The sequence below is a fragment of the Acromyrmex echinatior genome, chromosome 7, assembly GCF_024713525.1.
Source record: "Acromyrmex echinatior isolate Ae372 chromosome 7, ASM2471352v2, whole genome shotgun sequence".
Classification (NCBI taxonomy): Eukaryota; Metazoa; Arthropoda; class Insecta; order Hymenoptera; family Formicidae; genus Acromyrmex; species Acromyrmex echinatior.
Window position 1 is genome coordinate 625,827 of NC_141858.1, and position 26,526 is coordinate 652,352.

The 26,526-nt window shown below is 39.1% G+C and overlaps 1 protein-coding gene and 1 pseudogene across 1 annotated transcript; one reads left to right on the forward strand and one right to left on the reverse strand.

The window, feature by feature from the left end:
* Positions 1-2,367: 2,367 nt before the first annotated feature.
* Positions 2,368-2,977, reverse strand: LOC105144006 (uncharacterized). The gene is made up of 2 exons (XM_011052639.2): positions 2,880-2,977; positions 2,368-2,805 (listed from the first exon to the last, which is right to left on the reverse strand). The coding sequence occupies exons 1-2, from the start codon at positions 2,975-2,977 to the stop codon at positions 2,583-2,585; spliced, it is 321 nt and encodes a 106-aa protein (XP_011050941.1). The 3' UTR covers positions 2,368-2,582.
* A 13,286-nt stretch (positions 2,978-16,263) lies between these two features.
* On the forward strand, positions 16,264-25,016 carry LOC147908901 (uncharacterized; annotated as a pseudogene).
* Positions 25,017-26,526: the final 1,510 nt, after the last annotated feature.

The window sequence follows — 26,526 nt, forward strand, 5'->3', positions numbered from 1 at the left end:
TTGTACACAAAATTTCAGAATTTTTTTAATTTTTGAGTTGCTTAATGTCCCTTGTTAGTTCCGATTTTTTCTTGCTGGTAAGCTGACACCTAACTATTTGCAAGTAGCTTTAATCTATTGTATCATATTTTATGTTCATATCTATTGCTCTGTTAGCACGTACTATTTTTCATAGAGCACTAAACTAAATTAAATTTAAAAAAAAATTTTGAATAGATCAACTTTAATGCTTACATCATTATAATATTGTATAATTCTTTATCTATCACATTTTCTGTACACATTGTAATAACAACTTTTAAATGAAATATAAAATTATAATAATTTTTTTTTTGTATAGCATAAACGATCAATATGATTTTTTTTAAAGAAATTGAAAATGTGCTTACGTGAACTTGCTAGACGACACGTTGGAAGCTCTCGGAGCGCCAAAAAAATACTACGTAATAGGATAATTCGAATAATAATCGGATGGATTATATACGTTTTTCATCAGTTAGCATATTCAAATTTTTTTGCTTACTTGATTTTTAATTATGGCATAAACTTCACCTCGTTTTTTTCCGACATATGTTGTGTTTCTGAACGATTATCCGTCAGTGTATTAAGTGTTCTGATTTCTGCAGCTACTCTTGAATTAGTATTATACATGTGTATACATTTATTTTGTAAGCTATTTTTATTAACATTGTGCGTCAAAATATTTATAGTGTTTATAGTGTTTATGAAACACATAAAGACCTTTTGGTAACATAAAAAATGGAAGCCTTATTCATCAATGACTTTGATGACATATGTATGTTTTCGGTATTGTCTGTACAAAACATGTACATACAATACTTATTTTGAGTTTTAAAAATTATACTAAACAACGATTATTTAAAATAAATAAATAATCACCACTTTTCATTGTTAAATATTTATAAAAGATGATCATCTTTAGAAAACGCTGCCAAGGAAGAAAATGTTGAGTAATATAATCAAATAAACATACGGTCAAAATTTCCACCTCCAATGAACTTCATCTTGACATATATCGTCATAAAAGAGTAATGACAAAACTAATAGTTAAAATAACTGCCGTTTGGCTCTAAGAGAGACCCGCGTCGCATGTCAATAAATAGTTATGATATTTTGATTGAATTCGATTGAATCAGACGCTATGCCTCCGTAATAGAACAGGCTTCCATATCCAAAGCGTCCTGCGTCGAAAAATGTAAATGTGTTTAAAAAAATTCGTATAAAAATTTTATCTTTGTACTCGCAATGTGCATGCAAATATTTGAATGGTCCCGGAGGCGCAACTGTATAAAACTTATTTCTGATGTGAAATTTTTACGCTCTTCCTAAATGTCCTCGCGATTCACCTTTGATGCATTAACATCTATGAAGGGATGAGCATGAACGATGTAACTTCACAGTTTCAAATTGGAATATGACGAAATGACATAATGTGATGTTTGAAATTCACTATTATAGATTTTCAGCGACTTTTGCGAATTTTGGTCAAGTATTTTGAAAATATTAATTATAAAGTCTTTGCAAAAAGTGATTGAAATTGAAATTTACACTTTTTATATAAAAATGAATGTTAAAATAAACGTACCAATGGCCGGACATGTACTATGATATTGAATATTAACACAAAGTTAATATTTATTTATAATATTTATAATTTATATAATTTATAATATTTATAGTTAATATTTATTATTTAGGGATGATCCGTATAATATGTTAAGTGATACAGAATATTGGATATCCGTCGTTAAATTCTTTTTGTATAGTCAATTATCCGACAGGATAACGTATTTTCCGAATATTCTGCGAGATATCTGAAGAAAAAAAAAAGAAAAATGGCATGGTCCTTTCAAAGATGTTTTAACAAAGGGTCTTTACGTTTGAGAGTTGATTTTAAAGAAATTCTTTGAGAATTTTTTTAATAAATAAAAATTGAGGTATAGTCAAAAACTAATATAAGTCTAGAAAGTGCGCACAATATACATATAAAAAAATATTTTTTGTAGTGTTAATTTTTTACACAATAGTAATAAAATGGCGTTAAATTAGACATGCACCGCGAAGACAATCAAACGGTGATCAAGATACAGATCGTATTATTGATCTGATAACAAAAGTAAAACTTTTTCTTATAATGAATGGACTTGTAATTTTCGCCCAAACTAGAATAATTAATATCATATGCACATTTTCAAAATGGCAACAGATTGAAAAAATAATTCAAATTTTTTTCCTTTTATTTGACCATCAAAAAAATACAAAAAATTAACATAGACTATTAATTCTAGTACAGGCGATAATGACATGTTCTCTGAGTATAATCGTAAAAGTAGAAACCAGTCGGACTTTCATTTTTTTTTTTGGAATCGTGATGACCATATTCGAAAACAGGATTTCGGAAAAAAAGTGAATGAAGCTTTGAAATATTTTAGTACAAGTTAGTACCACTCAATTTTCCGTTAGAAATGAAAGTAATGCTCAAAAGAAAACAAAACTGCTCTATTGGATAGAAACGTTCTAGAATGGTTGAATGGTTAAATATAAATAATAGTCATCGCCGGTTATAGCAATTGGTTGGTGCAGCATCTTGTAAATATTCCATTGCTATTGTAGAGGCCCTTCCACGTTTCGAGAGACAACAGCAGTTCATGTCCGCGATGATCTCCCAGGGCGATCGCCACATAACTCAGTGGACCAATGTTGATTCTAATTTCCAAAAATTTGTAGCCCGTAGTCGTCAGATTATAACGTCTGCTCAATAAACGCACCTCGCAATGCTCCATGCTGTGTACATACATAATGTTAAAAACGTTTCTTTTGTATAGAAACTTACATGTTACTTACTTGTTAAAACTTACATGTTACTCCTTCTTCGTTTCATATGATGCGTTGCTGTCTTTAGTGAAGTACGTTTTTCAACCGTACAAGCGGGTATCGCAAGACTAATTGCACGCATAAATTGCGATGTATATAAAACTTCTAGAATCGAAGAAGGAGTAACTCTCCCCTCTTTCTAAGAAATGCGAACATGGCGCAACACATTTTATCGCGTCTTTCTATGTATTTTCTTTGTTCGCGAGTTTATCAATGTTTATACTTTATGATTTATATTTCAATGGCATCGATGACGTTGATAATGAGCACGTTGGCGACTTTGACATCTTTTCTCCAGGACATTCCCAATATCTCGCTTTTTCCTTCGATGGCGATGGACTTGACGACAACGGACCGTACATTTTTCGCTCGATTGATTTTCGGCGTATATATTCTTTTACTCGGTCCATGTCTTAATGCTCGTAACTGAAGCTTACGATTGAATGAAAAAAGTCTAATGCACTGTCTATATATTGCATATATGTACTGAGAGATCGAACATGTCGCGACGCGTTTAACAGAAGCGTCGATGTTTTCGGATACATACATACATACATACGTACATACATACATATAATACATACGTACATATGAATTCATACATACATATATGTTCACTCCTATACATTCATATATATATATATATATATATACGTTCATACATATACGTTCATACATATGCGTTCATACATATACGTTCATACATATACGTTCATACATATACGTTCATACATATGCGTTCATATATATACGTTCATACATACGATATATATGTATATGTATTACAAAAGGAAGGGAAAAAGAAATGTTACATAGTTTTTGAGCATGTTATGCCCACATTTCTGTTACGGTTAATCTCCACAACATTGAGTTCATATCGAATCTCATCGAATATAAACGCGACGCAATTATTTCCCAATGCCATGTGAGCACCCTGGACGTTTGTTCTTCGTCAATTTTTCCTTGACGTATAGAAAGCTTTCGTACGGCAGTGTGTACAGATCCTGTTGCTGTATGGGTATTCTTATTTCGTCGCTGTACCCAAACGTTGTGTTGGCGAACGGGCTGTACGTGTGAGTCTCAATCTTGACGATGCGATCGTCGAAGATCGGCTCGTCTTTAATGTTTAGGATATCAGTCATTTCAAATGTTGCGCATCGTGAATCCCAAAGACTTTAAAAATGTAACGACGCGCTGAGTTTCTTCTTCTTCCTGATGCAGCTGGATGAGCGAGTGTTGAATCGAGCTGTGACGTCACCGGTCTTGTAAAAAATGCGTTATCTCTCTGCGTACACATCCTAAACATTGAAGACGAGCCAATCTTCGACGATCACATCGTCAAGAATGAGACTCACACGTACAGTTTTGTTCAGCACGAGCATCTCACGTTATCACTGTCGCCGTCATATGTATGTGCAATCTAATGGTGATCTCTTCTCCTCGAAAATCGAGCAATCGTTCGTTCTGATCGACGATGCGTATCATTAGATCCGAAATGCTCCGTGCGATGATCGGCAGGTAAATGATTTGTGCCGGCCTCTCCAATATCTTATATCTTGGTGGCAAGCTCAACGAAAATTCATGTATCGTGTGCGCGCTTTTGCCGTTGCTGTACGCGCCTACGGTCACGTTATACTCTACGCGGATAATGTTTACAATCATTATGTTGATCAACATTCATTATGTTGATTTGATTCGTGCCACCTTCGCGGCCGCAGTATACGCTTTGACGAAAATCCCAGCAGCGATCCAATGCTGTTGGGCTTGCCAAAGTTTATTCTGTACGCATATCTAATCTCGCATCTCATCATGTTGTAGTTTGCACGGAGCGTAATCGGATATTCTCCACTCTTGCCATTATCATCATCGGTGTCATTGTTATTGTCACCACGCACTACATTAACGGTTTCAAGTGCGTCGCGGTGCGGACGTTTTCGTAAAATCGCGCGTGTCAGAAATTCATTTATGTCTCGCACTTCGAACCCTCGGAAATTGTAATTTCTGCATCGTTTTTGGCGAAATAAAATTTGTTATTTGATTTGTTCACATTTGGTATCGTGTGGTAAGTCTCAAAAATCGCCAGACCGAGCTCGTAATCTCTATCACTCAAATCTATAGCGGAGAAGTAATTCGCTGCGAGGACGGTGCTCTTTTCGTTTAGCATAAGCGTTAACGACATGACGGAAAAAGCGTTCGACTAAGATTTCACAGCAACTCGTCGAGCTTTTTAAATTCACGCGTGTCTACCGTTTGTAAAAACCACAGACATATCTGTCCGCAGAAACTCTGATCGTACGTCTGATAGGACGTGCAATTGTACTCTATCGTCGTAGCACCGTTCCCGAAATATCGCACCAGTTCCTTGGGCGCTCGAAGATTACCGAAACTGTAACTCAAAGTACACGACGCAATTGTTTCTCTTCGAATACGCTACACAGTGAGTACCAGGCTCCGTCGCATCGTCCAGATTCACGATATCGCTTTCGTTTCGGCGCGCGCCGCTCATCGGTAATGTGTTATACATGAAAACGCCTCTAAAGTATGATACGCGTATATGTCTCGCGAGCTCGTTCAATTGTACATTAGTAATTGCGCCAGATGGCATTTTTATCGTCTTTTTGACGGTTTTTTTTTTCTTTGCAGCTACGCCTTGTCCACGTTTGTATAGGCCAATACGGTCCGCAACTCTGTTCCATCACGCGATCGTGACGTTGCAGCTCTTTGTGCTGACGTTGCGCGGCTTTGCTGTCGTTTACCGCTTTCGCCACTCTGGCTGCTCCGCTGATCAAGGACCCGAGTGCGGCCAACATTGGTAAAAATGGTAACGCACCGCCTCATTTCGGAAATATCCGATTTTTCGTCGCCTTTTTCCTCGTCATCTTCTTGGGTTTCATGCCCATGCCGATCTTGGTCTTGGCTTTCATCGCTGCCCAGACAGCAGCTGCGGCGACTCAGAGCCGAATCTCTCGCAACGACGCGTCCTAGCGCTTTATCGGCGAGTATCTTGTCTGCCGTGTGTCTATCAGTGAGACCGTTGCTCCGAGAATTCGCAATGTCGTGTTCTCGGCACGCCGCGTCTAGCGGATTTATGCCCGCGTCACCTGATTAATCGTTTCGTAACAAGTGTCCGGACCGCAAAACTGGTAGCCCGGAATATGTAATTCAAAAGGAAACGCGTTTATCACTCGATTTAGTAGACCGCCGCGCGACGCCGACATTCGCTACAGTTTTTTATCTTCGATATGGGACCGTCGATATGTGTCCGCTGCTACGGCTGATTGTAGTGTTCGTCGCAGCGACGATAAGTTCGAACCTCCGAATCGTTCCTTCACTCAAGTGTTCCGGAAGCTTATCCCAGATATGTTTGATATAGTCACCGTACACGCGTAAGAGTACGACCTTCGGTATATATTACACTGCTCGGCGCTCAAGTCTCGAATATCGGAAGAATGACTCAGCGCGAGATACATTTTGCTACTGTACGATTCGTGGATTCGCGCGCCTTTAAATAATCGTTCGAGAGCGCGTAGCCTTTAGTGTGAGCATGAAATTCATGCTGCAACCGTTTACGATACGCGTCACAAACTGTGACGCGAAATCGCAAATGATGAGCCAGCGCGGAGAAGCGCAAGCACGCTGCGAAATGCTTTCGGCGAAATGCTGCCGAGTACTATACGCGCGATCATTTGCGGCCTGTCGAATTGTGATAAAACCAACATTCTCATAAGTTTTCTCGAGAGTCCAAACGACGTACGTTTCGAGAACGTGTACACCTACTCGAAATCACTGCAACAGCCAAAGTATTGATATCTCGAAAATTTATTTACGTCTATCGATGAAATCGGCTACGTTTTCCAGTAAGCGACGTCGTTCCATCGAACCAAATTCTATTTTTATCTTTGATGACGTGGCATGCGACAAGCAGGATAAGGTGAGAGAATACTTTTCGAGTCGCCATGCAAACATTGACTGTTTCTATCTCTGTCAGACGTACGCGAGGATATCTAAACATCTGATAAGCGACAACGCGAACCTGCTGATCCTGTTCAAACAGGATTGTACCAACTTGAAACACGTTTACAACGATCACGTGAACACCGACATGTCGTACGATGAATTTTGCGCGTTGTGCCGACTGTTGGCAAAAAAAATATGGATTTTTAGTAATAGACAAGGATAGTGTGTTTAAAGACGAGAGATACAGAAAGGGATTTAACGAGTTCGCGATACTGTAACGTAACTAGTCTGTACCAGAAACGAACATGGTACTGATGTGCGCGAGCGTGAAAAATCGCGAAGGAGATCGAGAAGACGAGCTAGTCGATCCGCAAGAAACATCACGCTCTGAAAATCGGTAGAATCGAAGAGGACATGGCATTGGACAGGCATTTTAAGCCTATTATCAAATCGCTGCGACAGATCGTTGAAATCCCCGGTGTACGTGCGATAAAGAGACAGTCGCGCGACGATGACGCAGCGTCTGCCTCCAAGCGCGAAAGGAAGGAAGAAGAAGAAGAGGAGGAGGAAGAGGAAAAGGGGGAGAAAGCGAGTGAGACGTTTGAACGACCCGCGTTCCGCGACCCCGCGTAAATCTGATGATCGATCACATGATCGTGTACAGCCGATAACCTCCACTCCCCCCCCCCCCCGTACGATGATCATACCGACGATAGATCGTTGGAGAATGTTTTCGAAACGACTCGCTAGCAACAAAGGTTCAAAATCGATTGCAAACGTCGGAAGGTCGAGAGGCATCGTAAACCGGCTTGGGCCCGCTGGGTCAAAAATATGTCGAGGCTGTTCTGAGGAGAGCGCGAGATAAACAGAAGAGCGGTATAGATTATGTATTTACCTACACAAGGATGGATTGATGTTTGGCAATAAACGTTTCGACGTGGATGATGCGGACAACATATTTATCGACGTACGATACACCCGGTCTTTACGAATTAATTTTCATAAGAATTCCCGACGATCTCCTCTACACGGAAGACGATATGAACAAGTACAAGAGCATGCTGTTGGCGACGAACGCGCACAAATACAAGCATCATTCGCACGGCCGATTATTGAGGGGATACAAGTACAAATACGTAATCGCGTCGTTGATGTCGATCACACCCAAGAAACAGAAGAAGAAATCTGGAAAGGAATTATCTCACGCAATGACATTGAACGACAACGTGATCGATTACGTGCATTGGGACGATCCCAACGAGCTGATGGATCGTCTACGATTATTCGACGTTTTGCACCTAACGGGCAACAAGCTCATGATAACGAGATGCTGTCGATTATCGAAAAACTTCACGAAGCCGATCTTATTATAAATTAAATCGCGTATCGACGAAACGAGTCAGTCGAGTAGTATCAGCGAGAAAAAAATACATTTGCCCTTTGTATTACGCGTCGAATCATGAAAAAGAGATCCAGCAAAAAGAAAAAAATTAGCTGCGAGAGACGTCGACTCATCGAAGAATTGCACGCTCCGGCGAGAAGAAATTTTCCACGAAGACGCGTCATAGTTTGAGAATACGACGATCTATGGCAGGCTGATATCGTCGAGATGCGTCCATACTCGAGCTTCAACAGAGGCCACCACTACATACACCACTACAGTCATCGATGTGTTGAGCAAGTACGCGTGGACCATACCACTCAAGAACAAGGGTGGAAGCGAGACGGTTGATGCTATTGTTGAGATAATTCGAGCGAGTGGAAGATGTCCTAAAAATTTACAAACGGATATGGGAAAGGAGTTTTACAACGCCAATGTACAGAAAATCTTGAAAAAACATGACGTTAATTACTATTCCACGTATTCGACGTTGAAAGCGTCAGTAGTCGAGCGGTCTAATCGCATGCTCAAAAACGATATGTGGAAGATGTTTACACTCAACGGCAATTACACATTGGATTGACGAGCTGCCGCGTCTTGTATCAGATTACAACGCGCGCAAGCATCGCACTATCGTCATGCGACCTGCCGACGTAACTCGCGATCGCCGAAAGACTTGGACACGATATACAGCATGATAAAAATCGCTGCTCCAGCAAAATTCAAAATGGGCGATTCGGTACGCGTGAGCAAGTACAAGACGATTTTTGAAAAGGGTTACGCGCCAAATTGGACCACCGAGTTGTTTACGATCGGTAAGGTACAGCATACCAATCCCGTAACTTATCTACTCGAGGACTATCGCGGAAAATCCGTCGCTGGTGCGTTCTACGAACACGAGTTACATCGCGCTATTCATCCGGACGTGTATCTCGTGGCGAAAGTACTGTGCAGGAAGGGAGACAAGATGTACGTCAAGTGGTTGGGATTCGATGGATCGCACAATTCATGGATGCATAAAAACAATGTCATTTGATAAAATTTTGATTCGTATATTTTTTCTATATATATAATAAAAATATATATCAATATAAACGTATATTTTTTTTACTTCCCATTCATCATCATCTTCGTTTTGGAATATACAAAATATATAATTATTTGTAACAATTTATGTATGGAACATACGTATGTAGTAATACATAATAGTAATACTTATATACATGTAAAAAAAACATACGTAAAGTGTAAATCAAAAGAATAGTAATACGCATAAATGATATGATATGTATGAAAGTACAATAATCGTAATACATAAAACATAGTAATAATACTTGTATTAATGTAAAAAAAATTTAATTACAATAGTAATTTACATAATAGCAATATATACTACATATATACTACATATATTGTATTACAAAGGTATCCGCCAATGCCCCCACGGTAACGTCTCCGTTGAGTCCAGTACGACGTATCGTTTGTTGTCGTATGGACTCAGAGCGATTTTCGATTCGGATATCGTGTACACCTCGTGTACCTCGTGTAATTTAGATCATATACACGAATGACGGCGAGTCATTTCAATCTCTTTATTCAAACACCACGTGTAATTGTCGAACGTTATCGTTCGCGCTACAACGTTATTCTTTACACCTTTCGCCTTTTTAATGTCTTTCTTGCCATTCATCTCACCGTGTACATCTTCGTTCTGAATCCAACAAATTCGGTCATTAATACACCATTGTTCTCGTTCTTCAGGCCGGGTACTTTTTTGTTCACGAGAGGCATACTGTACACGTTGTTTAATTGCTCATGTCGAATCTAGCGATATCGTGTTTCATAATCTCATAAACATCGTCGCGTTCTATATAATAAATGAAACTGTCCGTGTCGATGTACATGATCTTGCATTTGTCGCGATACATCGGTGATATGTACTCATGGTCAAATTCGTACAAGCAGACTTTCGATATATCAATGCATATGCACATATCCACGTCGGCTTGTTGAACTTCACTTCGAGTTTGCACATTTCGACGGCAATCAAACTTTCCGCAAAGATGCTGCAGAAATTCAATTTCGCGATCATTGCCTCCGCGCCATACCATCCGTCTCATTTTGTTATTAATTTTACATGAACGTGGTTGCACACATTCTTTATGGTCTTACCGAATACTGCGTTGTTCATTAGTTTATACAAATTTTTTTCGAAATCGTTTTTCGCGATCATTTTAAATTGTGTATTGAGTTCAATGTAATCACAGAGTCATGGAGATTGAACGAATTGTAACCCTGTGTGGATCTTTATTACGCGAAGAACGTGACGAGTACATTGCTGCAGTGGTTGCGGTAATGGATGACGTAACGCTGCTTATCGTACAACATCGCTAGAAGTTTATTTTCGCGCTTGTCGGGCGGTTTATCGCGCATTGGGCAGAAAAGTAAGTCAGTGTGTCGGTCGTGTAGATGCTGCGAATACTCGAGATCGACCTCGAGAATATAACTGGTAGGTGAATCCGGAGCGATCGCGCTCACGTCAAAGTTCGCAGCGTCTCTTTGATCCATCGAAATTCTGCGTATGGTAAAGGTTGACACATCCGTACAGATTATTCACATTGTAATACATCAAGTACGACAGTTTCGATGGATCGAACGAACACATGTACTTGTTATTAGCCTGCGCATATCTGCCGGAGCATTTACTGAGACCCCCGCTTATACCGCACTCGATGAACATAATCATATCAATGTCGGTGAGCAACTCGAATCTTACGTGTGTATATTTCAGCATGGCGTCTCACGTGAAACCTGGTAAACGAGGTCTGTTCAAAAAATATCGCGAATTTTGAATTTCCGCGGGTTACGTATATTCGATTTTCGATTTTTTTGTGGCGTTATGTTGGTACTCATGTCTCTCACTTATGCCGACAAGTTCGGCCATTTTGAATGTTCAGTTAATTTTTGACAGCTGCTTTGCTTGCACGTGTTTTGGCTCGTCTTCGATTTTTGCCTATTCCAAAAAATGGATCAAAGAATCTGTATCAAATTTTGTGTGAAAAACAAAATTAAGTGCGCGGACGCATTTCGAATGTTGATTGTGGCATATGGTGAAGCTACCTTGGACCGAAGCAACGTTTATCGGTGGTACAAAATGTTCTCAGAGGGCCGAGAAGATGTGAACGACGAAGAGCGTGCCGGACGCCCGAGCACGTCAACAACAGACGAAAACATTGATGAAGTGAAGAAAATAGTATTGGCCAATCGTCGAATCACCATTAGAGAAGTTGCTGAGGACCTAAACATATTTGCGCGAAGCAATCCGCCAGAAACACCCGGATTTGTGGAAGAACAAAAATTGGCTTTTGCATCATGATAACGCCCCTGCTCACACATCGTTGCTTGTGCGTGAATTTTTGGCCAAAAACAATACACTAATGATGCCGTATTCCCCAGATCTGGTCCCCTGTGACTTTTTCTTGTTCCCGAAACTGAAGAGGCCCATGAAAGGACGACGCTACGCTACGATTGAGGAGATAAAGACGGCATCGAAGGAGGAGCTGAACAAGATCACAAAAAATGATTTTTTGAAGTGCTTCGAGGATTGGAAAAAACGTTGGCACAAATGTATAATATCTGATGGGGATTACTTTGAAGGGGACAAAATAGATATTCATGAATAAATAAATAATTTTTGAAAAAACACAAAATTCGCGATAGTTTTTGAACAGACCTCGTATAATAATGCGCAGGATCGAGACAGTAACTCGCGACGCAATTATTGCGGAAATTTTCGAAAACGTCGGCTAATAATAAGACATCAGTTTTCAAGTATCAATATCACTGTACTCGCTGAGCGTTCGGATGGAGAATCGCTTCCAGATGTTCGCGGCGTGAACATAATCGCTCTCGGATACTGTATCGCCTGTCAACGAATTGAAAAATAATTCGCGCGGTGATAAGCGCGTGTCCTGCAATTTTTCGACGCAATCAATGTACTCGTACGGAAAGACACCTTTTCGTACGAGTAATTCAAATTCTTCGTCTGATAATGTTGGAAATTCGGAACGTAATTTTTATTTAATTTATCTTTGTCGAAATACGACGCCAATTTATCGAAGCTTACATTTAAAAATTTGAAAGAATCAATGAATCTTAATTTTACGCAATTTTTCTGAAAATTCATTTTTGTCTTTGGTACTATCGACATATTTAGTGAATGAAATGTATTTTTCTTTGGTTATCGGTAGTACATCTACATGTCCATCGTATGCGGTAGCAATTTCCTTAATTATAAAATGCGCGTAATTTATTGTAGCCCGATAAATTATGAAATACGACCGGAATATAAAACGAATTTTTATAATTAAATTACAATTCGACTGCGCTGAATCGCGGTATCTACCGGTGACAATGATCGCGGACCCGTATCGTCCGGCACGAACGGTTTCTCGCAGATGTGACAACGCGTCGCACTACGGTACGCCTCCTATTGCTGTTTAGACAACGTTTCCATGGGCACGTCGACGGATACGATATTTTTCACGCGATGCGCCAAATCATTGAGTTGCCGCACGAACCACACTATACAGTCTTTATCGTGATGGAAGTGATACGACAATAACGCATCATCGTACGCACATCGCACGTAGTAGCCTATGCTAAACGCGCCGTGCTGTTGATACACGTACGACAATTGACGTTGATACGCGTCTTCCCTGTTGGACTCCGTCTTGCGTAAGACGCACTCCAGATCGGCGTAGACGATGAACGGCATTCATTCCCTGTTGTTATAGTTGCCGAATTCGAGTCACCTGTCGTCCTCGCTCGGCAGTCGGATGGCGCAGTCCACTTCGTTCAACTGCAATTTTTCGCACGAATTGAAGTAATGAAGGCACCTGCAAATAATAGAGAAATCATTTTTTTTGGTCGCTATTTCTTTTTTTTATTGACTTTTTTTTTTATCATATTTATAGATCGCAAAAATATTTCTTATTCTTTTTTCCACTAATCAACGAGCTCACAAGACGGGATAGATTTTTTATCTACGCAAAGTGTCTAATGCTGTCGTTGCGTGAATCTTGTAGGTATAGGAGATCGGCATGCTTGTTCCTTTTGTCATTGGTGAACCGCAGAGGAAGGATCTATTTATCTTCGATATTATATACCTGTACATTGATCGATGTTGTTGAAATTTTCGAATTTCGGAATGTCTTTTAAAGTCATTGGAAATTCGATACCCGCGAGATTCATTGTCGTGTAATGCGGATACGACGATTTTCTATACATATGACTTTCTGCGGAGTACAGAACGACGACCACCGACCACGCGAAACGTACATTGTCCATCGGACGCACGTTGATCACCGCTTTCTTAAGTATAATTTCTCGCGGCATCTCGATGTGACATCCCGCGTGCAGGGGATTTAGTTTGTTCACATTCACTACCAAATTGAGGATAATCACCACAATGCCCACCCGCTGTCACGTTCCTGGAATTCTTCGAGTGATAGGCTTGACGACGTGTCGCTCGTACCACACGCATATCGGTGCAACGATATATCTCGCTTCTTGTAATTATGCTCTTATTAGCACGTTTATCCTTCGTCGCAAACTCGCCGTTGAACGCGGTGTTCACTTTTACACTACTATGTCTTTCTACAGTGTCTCGCACTCGCTCGAGCACTACATCGCCAGCGTCTTCTAAAAATCGCCATGGGTCGATGTGATTAAAGTTTATCACCGCACCTATCAATATACGACTCTCGATTACGGTGTCGATCTCTCGTCAGACAAAAGATCGTTCGTTGCCACTCGCGTATTCGCCACCAATATGCATGAAACGTCGCTCCAATTGCAACTTTGCACCCGCGAGTCGCGCAATCTTCGCCACTGCGGATTGTCTATATCCAATGGCGACGCTTGGTACAACAAAGTTCTTCGAGCTGTTCGATGCACTCGTCGCATCGTTGCAACCACGCGAAACACTCCACCAAAGTAGCGACCTGGCCGCACTGTTCCAGCAGTTCGCGTTCCACTCGCTCGTGGTTTTCCATGTCTTTTTTTCACAGTCTTTAAATCACACACTCTTACACGAAGCACTTGCACGTGACTTGTTCACACACGTTGCAACACTGCTTTATATCTAGAATGTCATAATGTTTGTGCGGGACTGCACCGCGTGTAAAGATTAAAGTGACGGCACACGGCTGATATAACGACAGTGAAGAAAACTCCGTTTCATTATAGTTTGACTAAAGATTTACTTTAAATTTTACAACCAAATTTACTTCAAATTTTACAACAAATTCAATACACATAAATAATTATCGCAAAATATTCGATACAATCACCTTTTCTGAATTATCTTAGTAATAGAAGTAATAGAAAATCGCAGCGATTTTTTTCGGCGGTTCTCGAAGGAATCTTCCTTACAGCGGTTTTACTTGGTGGTTTTTCACGGCGGTTTTCGACACGATATAATAGCGAGACTCTGAACACTAAGAGAGGGAGATCGGCGACGATCGGTGCATATATTGCCTTCGTGGCCTGAGCTCTCTTCTTGATAAAATCCAATAGAATTTTGCCACAATTGTAATTTTTGAGTGGCATTTGTTGTATAAGATTGATTGGCGCCTCGGATTCTTTTCTAACGACGTTCGACGTAACAATTATGACAGAAAATTCGCGCGTGAGATTGATGGTCGCGCGTGACGTGTTCGTCGGAACGCTGCGCTCGCGTGCGTGATTGAATTTCGAACCTTCGATGGTCCGTTGCCATTGTCTGTGTGTGTGTGTGTAATAAATTAATTTGAAATGAAAAAAACGACAAATTGGTAGCTTTAGCGAGAATTAAGATCGTGCTAGAGATGAATTTATAAACTCATTTCATGCACACGTCCAACAACAATTACTGTTAATCAAACGAAAGAATTTTTACTTTTTTACGAATTAACGATCTTAAACACTAATATCTATAGTAGGTTATAATTGACATTTATCATCTTACTTAAAGCAGTACATCAAGCATCATCAGGAGACAACATAATATCATGCATTTTATCACTTGTATGATCATATAAAGTTACTTTCTCCATACTTATTTTTCTGAATGTACGAAGGCAAGTCAATAGTTTCTTAGAAAATCTGTCAGAGGACACTCGCAGTGTCACATTATTTTTTGACAAGTAGCATCTTTCAGTTGATTACTGTCAAATTTTGAACGGAATTCATCGCGTCGTTTCATTTCTATAGACGATTAAAGCGAACAACTTTTGTATTTTTTGCAAATTTTGGAAAAAAACGAGTTTCGTGCAGTGATCAAACATCTACATATGAAAGGTTTCCCGCCGAAAGAAATCAAAGCCGAGTTGGATAATGTTCATAGTACATCTGCACCAGTGTTTGGGACTGTATACAATTGGATGAATGAATTTAAACGTAGTCATACATCCACATGTGATGCTCCTCGTTCGGGATGTCAAATTGAGACTGCTACGTCAGAAATGATCGATAAAGTCCACGATATTGACTGATCGACGAATGAAAGTGCGCGAGCTTGTTGAGGCTACAGGCATATCACATGGCACAGTGATTTCAATTTTGTACGAACAATTGGGTATGAAAAAGCTATCGGCAAGATGGGTGCCGCGTTTGCTCACTATGGATCATAAGCGCGACCGTGTGACGATTTCAAAACAATGTTTAGAGATGTTTCAACATAATCCAGATGAATTTTTGCGTCAATTCATTACTATGGACGAAACATGGATCCATTACTTGACATCCGAGACAAAGGAACAGTTAAAACAATGGACCGAGTAAACCAGCTCCGAAGAAGGCGAAAACCGTGAAATCAGCCGGAAAGGTGATGACCACAGTCTTCTGGGATGCACGCGGTATAATTCATATCGATTACCTTCCGAAGCAAACAATCAATGGCGATTACTATGCAGTCTTATTGGACCGTTTCAACAATATTTTAAAGAAAAAACGTCCCCATTTGGAAGAAGAAAGTGCTCTTCTATCAAGATAATCCATGGGTTCACACGTGCCCGGCACCGATGGGCAAATTCAACGAATTCTGCTACGAATTGCTTTCCCATTCAGCATATTCACTAGATTTAACCCCTTACGACTATTTCCTGTATCCAAACCTAAAGAAATGGTTCGGAGGAAAGAGATTCATCACCAAAGAGCAGCTCATCGCCGAAACCGAGGCTCATTTTGAAGGATTGGACAAATTATATTATTCGGACGGCTTGAAAAAGTTGGAGAATCGTTGAATCAAGTGTATCGAGCTGAAAGAAGACTATGTTGAGAAATAAAAATGAATCGATCAAAAAAAATGTGTTCTACTGTGTTTTTCTAAAAACTTATTGACTTGCCCTCGTAGTATTAGAATGGATAAAAGCGCCATCTAATCAATGAAAACATTCGTGGCCAATCAAGTGGCAAAAATTCAAGAGTTGTCACTTGAAGCATGTTGGCATTATATACCCTTAGGGGATCCCAGCGGATCCCCTATCTATAGTAGAGGTACTACCATTAAACAACTAAAAGAGAGCAAGTTATAGTGGGAAGGCCCGAGATGGCTTACATCCAAACAGCATTGGCCTCAGCAATCAAATGTGTCCAAGGAGGATGTAACAGAAAAAAGAATCATGGTAATAACTTCTTCTATCCCCTTTGAAGTTTTGATCAAATTCTCTTCGTATTCTAAGTTACAGCATGTTATCACCCTTTGTCAAAGGTTCATAGCGAAGTTGGAAGGAAGTCGCAGAGGTAGATCACTATCAGTTGAAGAGATAAAAGAGGTAGAGATTGCTATTTTACGAAGTATTCAAAGAGACGTTTTTGCTCAAGAGATCAAGGAACTGGAAGCACAGTAGCCGGTTAGCAAAGCCAGTAAGCTAATCAAAATGAACACATTTCTGAACGATCAAAAAATGATCAGAGTAGGAGGGCGTCTGCGGCATGCCGATCTGACTCAGGATCAGAAGCACCAAATAATCCTGTCAGCTGGGCATCATGTAATCACGCTGATTTTCAGATAGGAGCACATACGGTAATTACACTGTGGCTTAGAGAAGCTAAAGTTTCGTTAGACAAAAGTATGGCCCTTAAATGGAAGAAGAGAAGCAAAAAGGATAACACGTAGTTGTGTTAAATGCTTCAAATACAAATCCCGTACGCCTAAATTACAAATGGCAGAGCTCCCGAAAAACAGGGTTACAACAGATTTGAAACCTTTCTCCATTGCTGGAATAGACTATGCAAGTCCGATGCAAATGAGAGAGAGTAGAAGACGAGGCAGAATTCCCGTTGTTAAAGTATATGTAGCCGTTTTCATACGTTTTCACACGAGAGCGGTGCATTTGAAAAATTGGTAACGGCATTAACCATCGAGGCCTTCATAGCTGCATTGAGAAGGTTTGTGGCAAGAAGAGATATATGCTCGCAGTTATATTCCGATAACGTGACAAACTTTATAGGACAGTGCGAGAATTATATGAGGTCTACGAATTTTTAGCAAAGAGCGAAAATGAAATCGATGAGAAATTAGTGAAATCGGAAGATTGAATAGAGATTTATACCTCCCGGCTCCCCGCACTTTGGAGGGATATAGGAGGCGGCCGTGAAGGCGATAAAAAGGCATTTAAACATCGCGAGGACTCATTTTTACCTATGAGGAAATACAACACATTGTTAATAGAAATTGAGGCGGTGTTAAATTTGAGACCTCTAACTCCTTTATCCTCTGATCCCAACAATCTGGTAGCTTTAATCCCAACTCATTTCCTTATTGGGGGCTCATAGCTGGAACCTTCAGAATAATTTCGTAGATGTTTCAGATAATAAACTACCACGATGACAGCATCTCTAGAAGATAAGGCAGCATTTCTGGAAACGATGGCACAGAGAGTATATGGCATCTACAAATACAGACGAGAAGCAAATGATTTACTGGTCGAAAAAGTATAGAGACAGGTGCAATGGTGTTGGTGAAGGACGACAATCTACCATACCGCCATTGAAATGGAAGCTGGGTAAAGTGACGGAGACCTTCGTGCGAGTCGCTACGGTCAGAACCAGTAGCAGATCATTCAAGAGAGCGATCATAAACTTCGTCCGCTATCGATTAATGACGATTAACTTTATATAAATTAAAATTACTGTCCATTGCGCCAATCATTCCATCATTTAATTTTATTTGTTATTGTTTAGTTTATGGTCGACAAGTTTGGATAATATCGAGCTTGAAGTTGATAAATTTCTAGTTTAAGTTTTTCTTTATTTCGTGAATAATTAGAATATCATAGTTTAAGCACCCTTATATTAATTCAATTGAAAGAAAGTCCTTCAAGGGAGGTGGCATATATCTCGATGGAATGAGGCTATGTTACTGAGTTTGCTTACGCGCAGCGTAACCGCACAGGAGAAGGAGACAAGATGGCGAGAGGGTCTAGCACGTGGTGAGCGTGAGCAGTTTTGTGCAATAAAGCAAGTTCACGCAGTTCAGAATTACAATTTAATTCGCGAGCCTTCTCAAACATCAAGTAACAAGGATTTTATATCGCAATAACTATTTTCTTCTATTAGCAAATATAATTTTATCATTTTAAATTCTTGATTTTAATTTCTCATTAACGATTAATTGTTAACATTCTCTTTAACGTATGTAACGTCTTTATGTAACTGTTTAAAAAAGATATTATCTTAGCTGCTCCGTTTGAGAATATTGGTGATATTTTGGATATTTTTAATTTGTTACACGCTAGATTGCAGTTCACTATGGGCATTGATGGAAAAATATGTTTTTTGGATACCATGTTGATTATTGAAGAACGGAATCTTATTTTTGATATATACCGTAAAGCAATCTTTTCCGGTAGATTTCTTAATTTCCATTCACACCATCCACTTTGTTATAAAAGAGGTGTAATTTATGGAGTTGTGGATAAGATTTTTTGCTTGTGTCATCCGAAATTCCAACAAAATAATATTTGATTGACGCTATTAATATTTTTTTACAGAATGGATATCCTTTACGTTTTATTTTCTCGACTATTCATAATAGAATTAAATATCATATTAACAATATTTTGAATAAAAATAAGGATAACACAAAGAGATTTTTTATGATTCCATATATAATATCAATAGAATATCTGAAAGATTTATACCTATAATTAACATGTTTAATTGTAAATTGGCTTTTACTATTCCTAACACATTAATAAGTTTCATAAAGAAAGGAAAGGATGAGTTGGAACACTTTCATAATCAAAATGTAGTCTACAGAATATCTTATAAGAATTGTGATGTTAAGTTATGTTGGCCAGACAAAAAGACAATTGAAGATTGCATGAACATGTTTCGGATATCAATATAAGTTCAAAATCTCCATCAGTGATTTCCAATCAGCGTATTGAGAAGAATCATAACTTTAAATGAGATAAAGTGGACATATTAGATATAGAGCCTTCATATAATAAAAGGTTGATATTTGAAATAGTTCATATTAAAAAACAGAAACATGGAATAAACAGACAAAATGACACAGAGTTTTTGCTTAAATTGTATTCTAACATTATACATTCTCTTTCTCCTTCCTAATATCTTCTTTCCTTTTCCCCTCTATTTGTCTTGATAAATGTTTTTCTTCTTGACATTTCGTTATTTGACATCGTGAAAGTTAGATACTCGTTACCTTTCCAAATTTGCTTAAAATAATTTATAGAATAAAAAGACTATTATATTGTACCATGAAATGGACTACAATCTACTTGCAATTTTTTTTCTTTTTTTATTAATGGACTCTTAACACATTTACTGATATCACTGATAAGGTACATTATCATATTACTAATTTTTATGTAATTAATATTAATTCTTTTTGTTCACGGTTACTTTTCCAGAATTTTCTTATGACTACTTTAATTCTTGATAAAAATGACTCGCAGCGTACTACACGGAGTAAAAAATTTGATATTAAAGAATTATAATAATATTGTAAAATCATGTGCATATTTTTGATTTAGAATGATGTTGATATGTTGATATTAAGACTACATTGAAAATGACTCGATTGAAGTCGAAACATTTGTTAATTATAATTGTTTTGGATGAATTTTGCTAATTTAAATTAAAATTCTTTTATACATTCTTTGCCCTTCTTGTGTACTACATTGTTTAAAAAAGAATGTTAAATAATTACATAAAGACGATATAGAAACTTCTCGATATATTATAGAAACTTCTCGATGTAAATTTATAACAATTATTGAATGGTTTCTAGACAAGAATTATTATGACAAAATATTTTAGAAAATTTAATATTTGATTTTTTTAAGAAAATAAAAATTTTGCAAAAAAATATTGTTTAATAACGTAAGAAACAACTTCCGCACGATTAAGCTACAGAGACGTTTAAGCCCCTGAGCCATAGTATCACGTGAGTACCCAGACTGCCGAGCCTCAAGCGGTAATGGGGATCGTTCATCGAAATCGACCCAAAATGAGCAAATCTTTGCGAGCACTACTCTAAAATACTGAATTGTAATTCCCGTCACACATTGCCGTAATCCGTAATCCGCATCGGATATCCGCAAAAGTTATTAAAACTTATTCTACAATGACCGTAATGTAAGATCATAAATCGCAACACGCAAAACCCACACGCAACGCTTGTCGAGACAACCAATCAGAAACATTGATCTGATGAAAGCAATGGCCAATTTGTTTGTTTAAGAGGTTATTAACTATAATAGCGAATTCGACCATTTGCACTATACTAGATCAGTGCATATTAAAAGCTACTTTGCATGAAATTAGCAAAGTTAAATGTAAAAGTATATAAATATTTTAAACGATATCTATTAATGATATTGTCACGTTATTTAACAAAATATATGTGTATCATTTCATTGTCAAAGTTGATTATACTGTATTACTATATTGAGATAGTTTATATAAAGTAGCTTTTAATTATGCGCTGATCCAGTGTAGTGCGAATGATCGAATTCACCATAAGTTTAAAGACGGATTTGAAAATAGGCCTCAACGCTTTTTATTTTATTATTAAATCGAAGTATAATTAAATAGTATTATTAAATCGACGTTGGTGGATCAGGCCAATCAATAAAAGAAGACGACAACAGAGTTTCCTATTTAATCTGTTTCGCGATTAGATTAACTGATTATGAAGAATTTTTTGTTTACATTCGACTCTGGCCTGAACAATATAAAATGCTATTGAAACTAGTAACTCTATAGTTGAGAAAATGTAGCAATCAGAAATCTCTCTCGCCCGATGTATGGTTAATCGTAACTTTAACATAAGTAATTAGAATTATTATTAATAGTGTTTTATTGCTTAAATGAACAATTTATCTAATTGTTAACAATTTCCTTAACAATTATATAACAATTTCCTCATTTCTTCGTTTCATTTTAAGTATGTGCAACTTATCTACACTGATTATATTAAAATGTTTTTCACCTATTTTCATGGGTTAACGTAAAGAAAATAGTTTCATTTCACTGCAAACTTGATTATGTTTTATTTAAATTAAAAAAGTCAACATATTAAGTCGCGTTTATATAAAACACATACGTGACGTTTGTCGCGACAGCCAATCAGAAATAGTCGATAGTACCATTGACGCTTCTGATTCGCTGTTTGTTAACAAACGTTGCGTGTTTTGCGTGTTGCGATTTATGTTATGATCTTATGTTACGATCATTGTAGAATAAGTTCTAGGGACGTATGTACATACGGCAGATATTTCTCATGTAATCCACAACTACGTGAAAAGAGAGTTCTAGTGCAGTCTAGTACAGGAACAGGAAAATGGATCATTTATTGTATTCACGATTTCTACATATTGTACAGTAAATATTATTTTATTAAATGCTATTAGAATTTGCAAACTGTTATAAATATGAATTATTAATAAATATTTGATCGATAATTGTTTGCCGTCGGAGTGCAATTGCGTTGCGTGTTACATATCCTTGTGTCTCATGGAACCGTAAAATACGGACGTATAAATGGTAATATTTTTTATTTACCGAGTTATATTATTTATTTTTATTTTATTTTATAAGAAAACTATATATTTTGATTATAGAATATATTTTGATTATAACAAAAGTTTTAATTAAACCGTCAAATTTATAGTGTATTCGACTCCAGCGGATTTGTCCGTCGCGAAAAGTATCGATGATATTATCATTCAGATAATAGTAAAATCATTTGAACTAATGATAAAATTATACGAACTCAGCGGCATTATCATTATCGAATGATTTTACTACTTGAGGCGTTCAATAAAAAAATCCTTCGGTCAGTGGTAAAATACTTTATCATTGGATGTAGTGGGAATATCATTCGACTAATGGTATATTAGTTACTATTGGATACACATCAATAGGAATATCATTCGATCAGTGGTATAATATTTTGCCATTGGATTATTGTCAATAGGAATATCATTCGCTACTCATTAAAAGCTACTCATTTATACGATTCAGTGATGCTTTCAATGGTATTTTACCAATGGCAATTGTTCGAGATACAGTCGAAACAGACAGTTTTTGCAGGTTCGGTGTACGTCCGCGACACGCGGATTGGAAGCTTCTAGAAGGATTCCAAGCGTTTTTAGAAGTTTCCAGAGCACAAACTTAACAATCACCTCGTTAATAAAATCAAAAAACATAAGCAAAGCTGTATGTCGCACGTACACAAATTCCAATCGCTAAAACGGCAAGCAAATTCAAATCGGTCGCAGCGCTCGCACGAAACACGTAATATACTGACACCCCAATCAAGATTCCTGATTTGGCGGGCGCGCATGGCAATAGCGTACCGCTTAACCATCGCGCTCGAAATTGCCAATCGCCGCCTAAATCATCGGTCACCTTAAATTTTTCGATTTTGCGAGAATCTCATAGGCGTTTGTAAAAGGAAGCCTTTGTTCTTCAAAAAGAATAAAAGGCCAAATCGAGCAGCGATGCGCTCTCTTCGCTGTTCTCGGTCAGAGTCAACGCTTCGCTACAAATGCAATCGCCTGGGAGACGCTCCGCCGCCAGAAAATCACCGTGTTCGATTCGCGATCGAGAATTCGTGTAAATCGAACTTCAACTAAAACGCCGTCTCACTCAAAATTTTCTCGCTGTCGCTCTCGCTTTGACTCACTCTCGAACAGCAATATTTTACTACTAAAAATTTTATCACTAACCGGTGATAAAATCTTCAATAGTAAAATATTGGGTCATCTAAAAAGTATCCGTAGTTTTTTGTCACTAGATGGTGTTGATAGTCAACACATTTAGTGACAAAAAACCGCGGATACTTTTTAGATGATCCAATACTCCAGCTAACTAAACATATCCCACGATACCCGCACAAAATACCACTACTGTACTGTTACTGTACTGCCACGAGATGGAGGTGTACGGCATAACTGTGTGGCGTTGCGAGCATTAGTCGCGGCGCTGCGAGCGTTGGTCGCGGCGCTGATGTAGTCGTTCTTTTCATTTCTTCTTCCGTTCGCTCTCTCTGATGTCATGGCGTCAGTCAGTAAGTTAGAACTCAGAAGTTGAGGTTCCGAATTACTTTGTGTATTCCACGAGACCGATACCGATCACTGTTCATGTCTGTGATAATTATTAGCGTTGTCAGATAATTACTTTAAGTGTATTTTCATAGTTCTGGTATTGTAACTCCGCAACACCATGCCGGTATCCGAGCCGTCTTACACGCGCAATCACATTTCTATTTTCTAATCTATATTTGTATTTAGTTAATTTAATATTAAGTTTGTATTAAATCGCCTTATGGCATAAAAATCAAAAGCAGTGAGTAGCACTCATTCTCAACCTAACGATTTCCCGCCAATTGTCCTTCGCCTTTGGTTGGTAACCATCGGCGCCATATTGCACAGCATTCGCTCCAATAGCCACGAACTGGTGATCCTGACATGATTGCGTGGCGTTTTTGCGCGCGTTTGACCTCTCGTGTTTAACCTTGCGCGCGCGTCCAAATAAACCGTCGACATGCCGAGTGGCTCAAGCGATTCCCCTGCGCGCAATCAGGACAGCGATGTATCGTCGCGTATAATCGAAATACCTGCGCTTTCGCGAGTCGGAATTAGATCCATGCCGTTTTGGAAAACGAAGCCAGACCTCTGGTTCGTACAAATGGAAGCTCAATTCCTCACCGCAGGCATAACTGTAGACAACACAAGATATAATTATGTGATACAATGCCTTGACGACGACTCTTTGTCCGAAGTTAGCGATATCATACTCAATCCGCCCGCGATGGATAGGTACGTCGCGCTCAAAGATAGTAAGAAGCTTCGCGGATAGCGCCGAAAAGAAACTGCATAGATTATTAAACGAGATTGACCTAGGTGATCGCCGCCCGTCGCAATTGTTTCGTCGGATGCGAGATCTCGCGCAAGATGGCGCATCAGAAGAGGTGCTCAAATCCTTATGGCTACAGCGCTTACCACAACAAGTGCAAGCTATACTAGCGTCTAGCAAGCACGAACTCGAAGAGCTATCGCAACTAGCAGACCGAATAACGGACGTGCTATCCACTGGCGTTAATGCCATCGCAATGGTTGCGCCGACGAAAGCTAGTTCGGTAGATCCGCAAATATCCGCGCTTATAAAACGGATAGATAAATTGGTAGTTCATTTATCGCGCGACAGATCACGGGTCTCGCGAAATTCTCGTCGTAGAAGCCAACAATTCAAGGTCACAATCTAAGAACAGGCCGTGCTGGTATCATCGACGTTTCGGCGGTAACGTAGTCAAGTGTACGCAACCCTGCAGCTGGAAGCCGAAAGCATCAACGGAACAGGAAAACTAGAAGTCGAACTATCGCCGACGACAGGAGGTTCGGCAGTGGCGATCACCGTTTGATAGTCCGGGACCGCGTCACCGGCATCAGATTCCTGGTGGATACTGGAACGGATGTCTCGACCATATCCGCCTCAAGACGCAATCTTGCGCATATTGGAAAACAGATACTCTACGCAGCAAACGGAACGATCATCCCTACATATGGACAGAAATTACTGCGGCTCGATTTGGGATTCCGCAGGATTTTCCAATGGCCTTTCGTTATCGCCGAAGTGGACACATTCATAATTGGCTCGAATTTTCTGGCGCGTTATAACTTGTTGCCTGACATCCGGCACAAGCGGCTGATTGATGGTGACACGTTCCTCAAAGTCAATGCTCATTTGCAGAACCATTCCAAAGTTGACAGCCTTTGCCGACGACTGCCCTTTCAAAGAAATGTTAAATGAGTTCCCAGAGATAACTCGAGCATCGATTACGCATAAACAAGCCGCACATGGGGTAGAACACGTTATCGAGACAACGGGTTCCCCGGTGTCAAACAAAACCAGACGACTCTGTCCAGAGAAATTTAAAGCAGCCAAGCAAGAGTTCGAATATATGATGCAACAGGGTTTTTGCAGGCCTTCCAAGAGCCCTTGGGCCAGCCCACTGCACCTGGTTTAGAAGAAGAACACTGATGACTGGCGTCCATGCGGGGTTTACCGCAAGCTCAACGAGGTAACTGTTCCGGACCGTTACTCAATTCCATTTCTTCAAGACAGCACACATTTCCTTCATGGTAAAACCGTATTCTCCACGATCGATCTACGCGTATATCAGCAGATTCCAGTTCGCGAATCAGATATTCCGAAAACCGCCATCATCACACCATTCGGGCTTTTCGATTTTCCATACATGACTTTTGGACTTCGTAAACTTTTCAACGATTCATGGATCGGGTAACCGTAGGACTCGATTTCTGTTTCACTTATATTGATGATATTCTAATCGCTTCGCAGGACGAAACCCAGCACAAAGAGCACTTAAAGATTCTGTTCGGTAGACTGCAACAGCATGGAATAGCGATCAACCCGAATAAATGCGTGTTCAGGCAGAAGAGCGTCAACTTCCTTGGACATGTGATCAGCGCCGAAGGCATCAAGCCCTTGCCCGAAAAGATCCAAGCAATTATCGATTTCCAGGAACCAGCTACTGAAAAAGGACTTCGACGATTTCTAGGAATGCTCAATTTTTACAACCGATTTCTAAAGGATATCGCAAGCATACAGGCACCATTGCTAAAGGTAATTTCTGGGCGTAAACGCAACAACAATGCGAAAATCGGTGGACTTCTGAGCTCAAACAATCCTTTCAACGAGTCAAGGTACATCTCGCTCAAGCCACCTCGCTCGCATTTCCAGACAGCAATGCA

Coding starts and splice junctions, on each gene's coding strand:
- LOC105144006 (XM_011052639.2), bottom strand. CDS start 2,977: ATGCGTGCAATTAGTCTTGCGATACCCGCTTGTACGGTTGAAAAACGT. Junction 2,806..2,879: donor AAACGAAGAAGGAGTAACAT/GTAAGTTTTAAC, acceptor GTATGTACACAG/CATGGAGCATTGCGAGGTGC.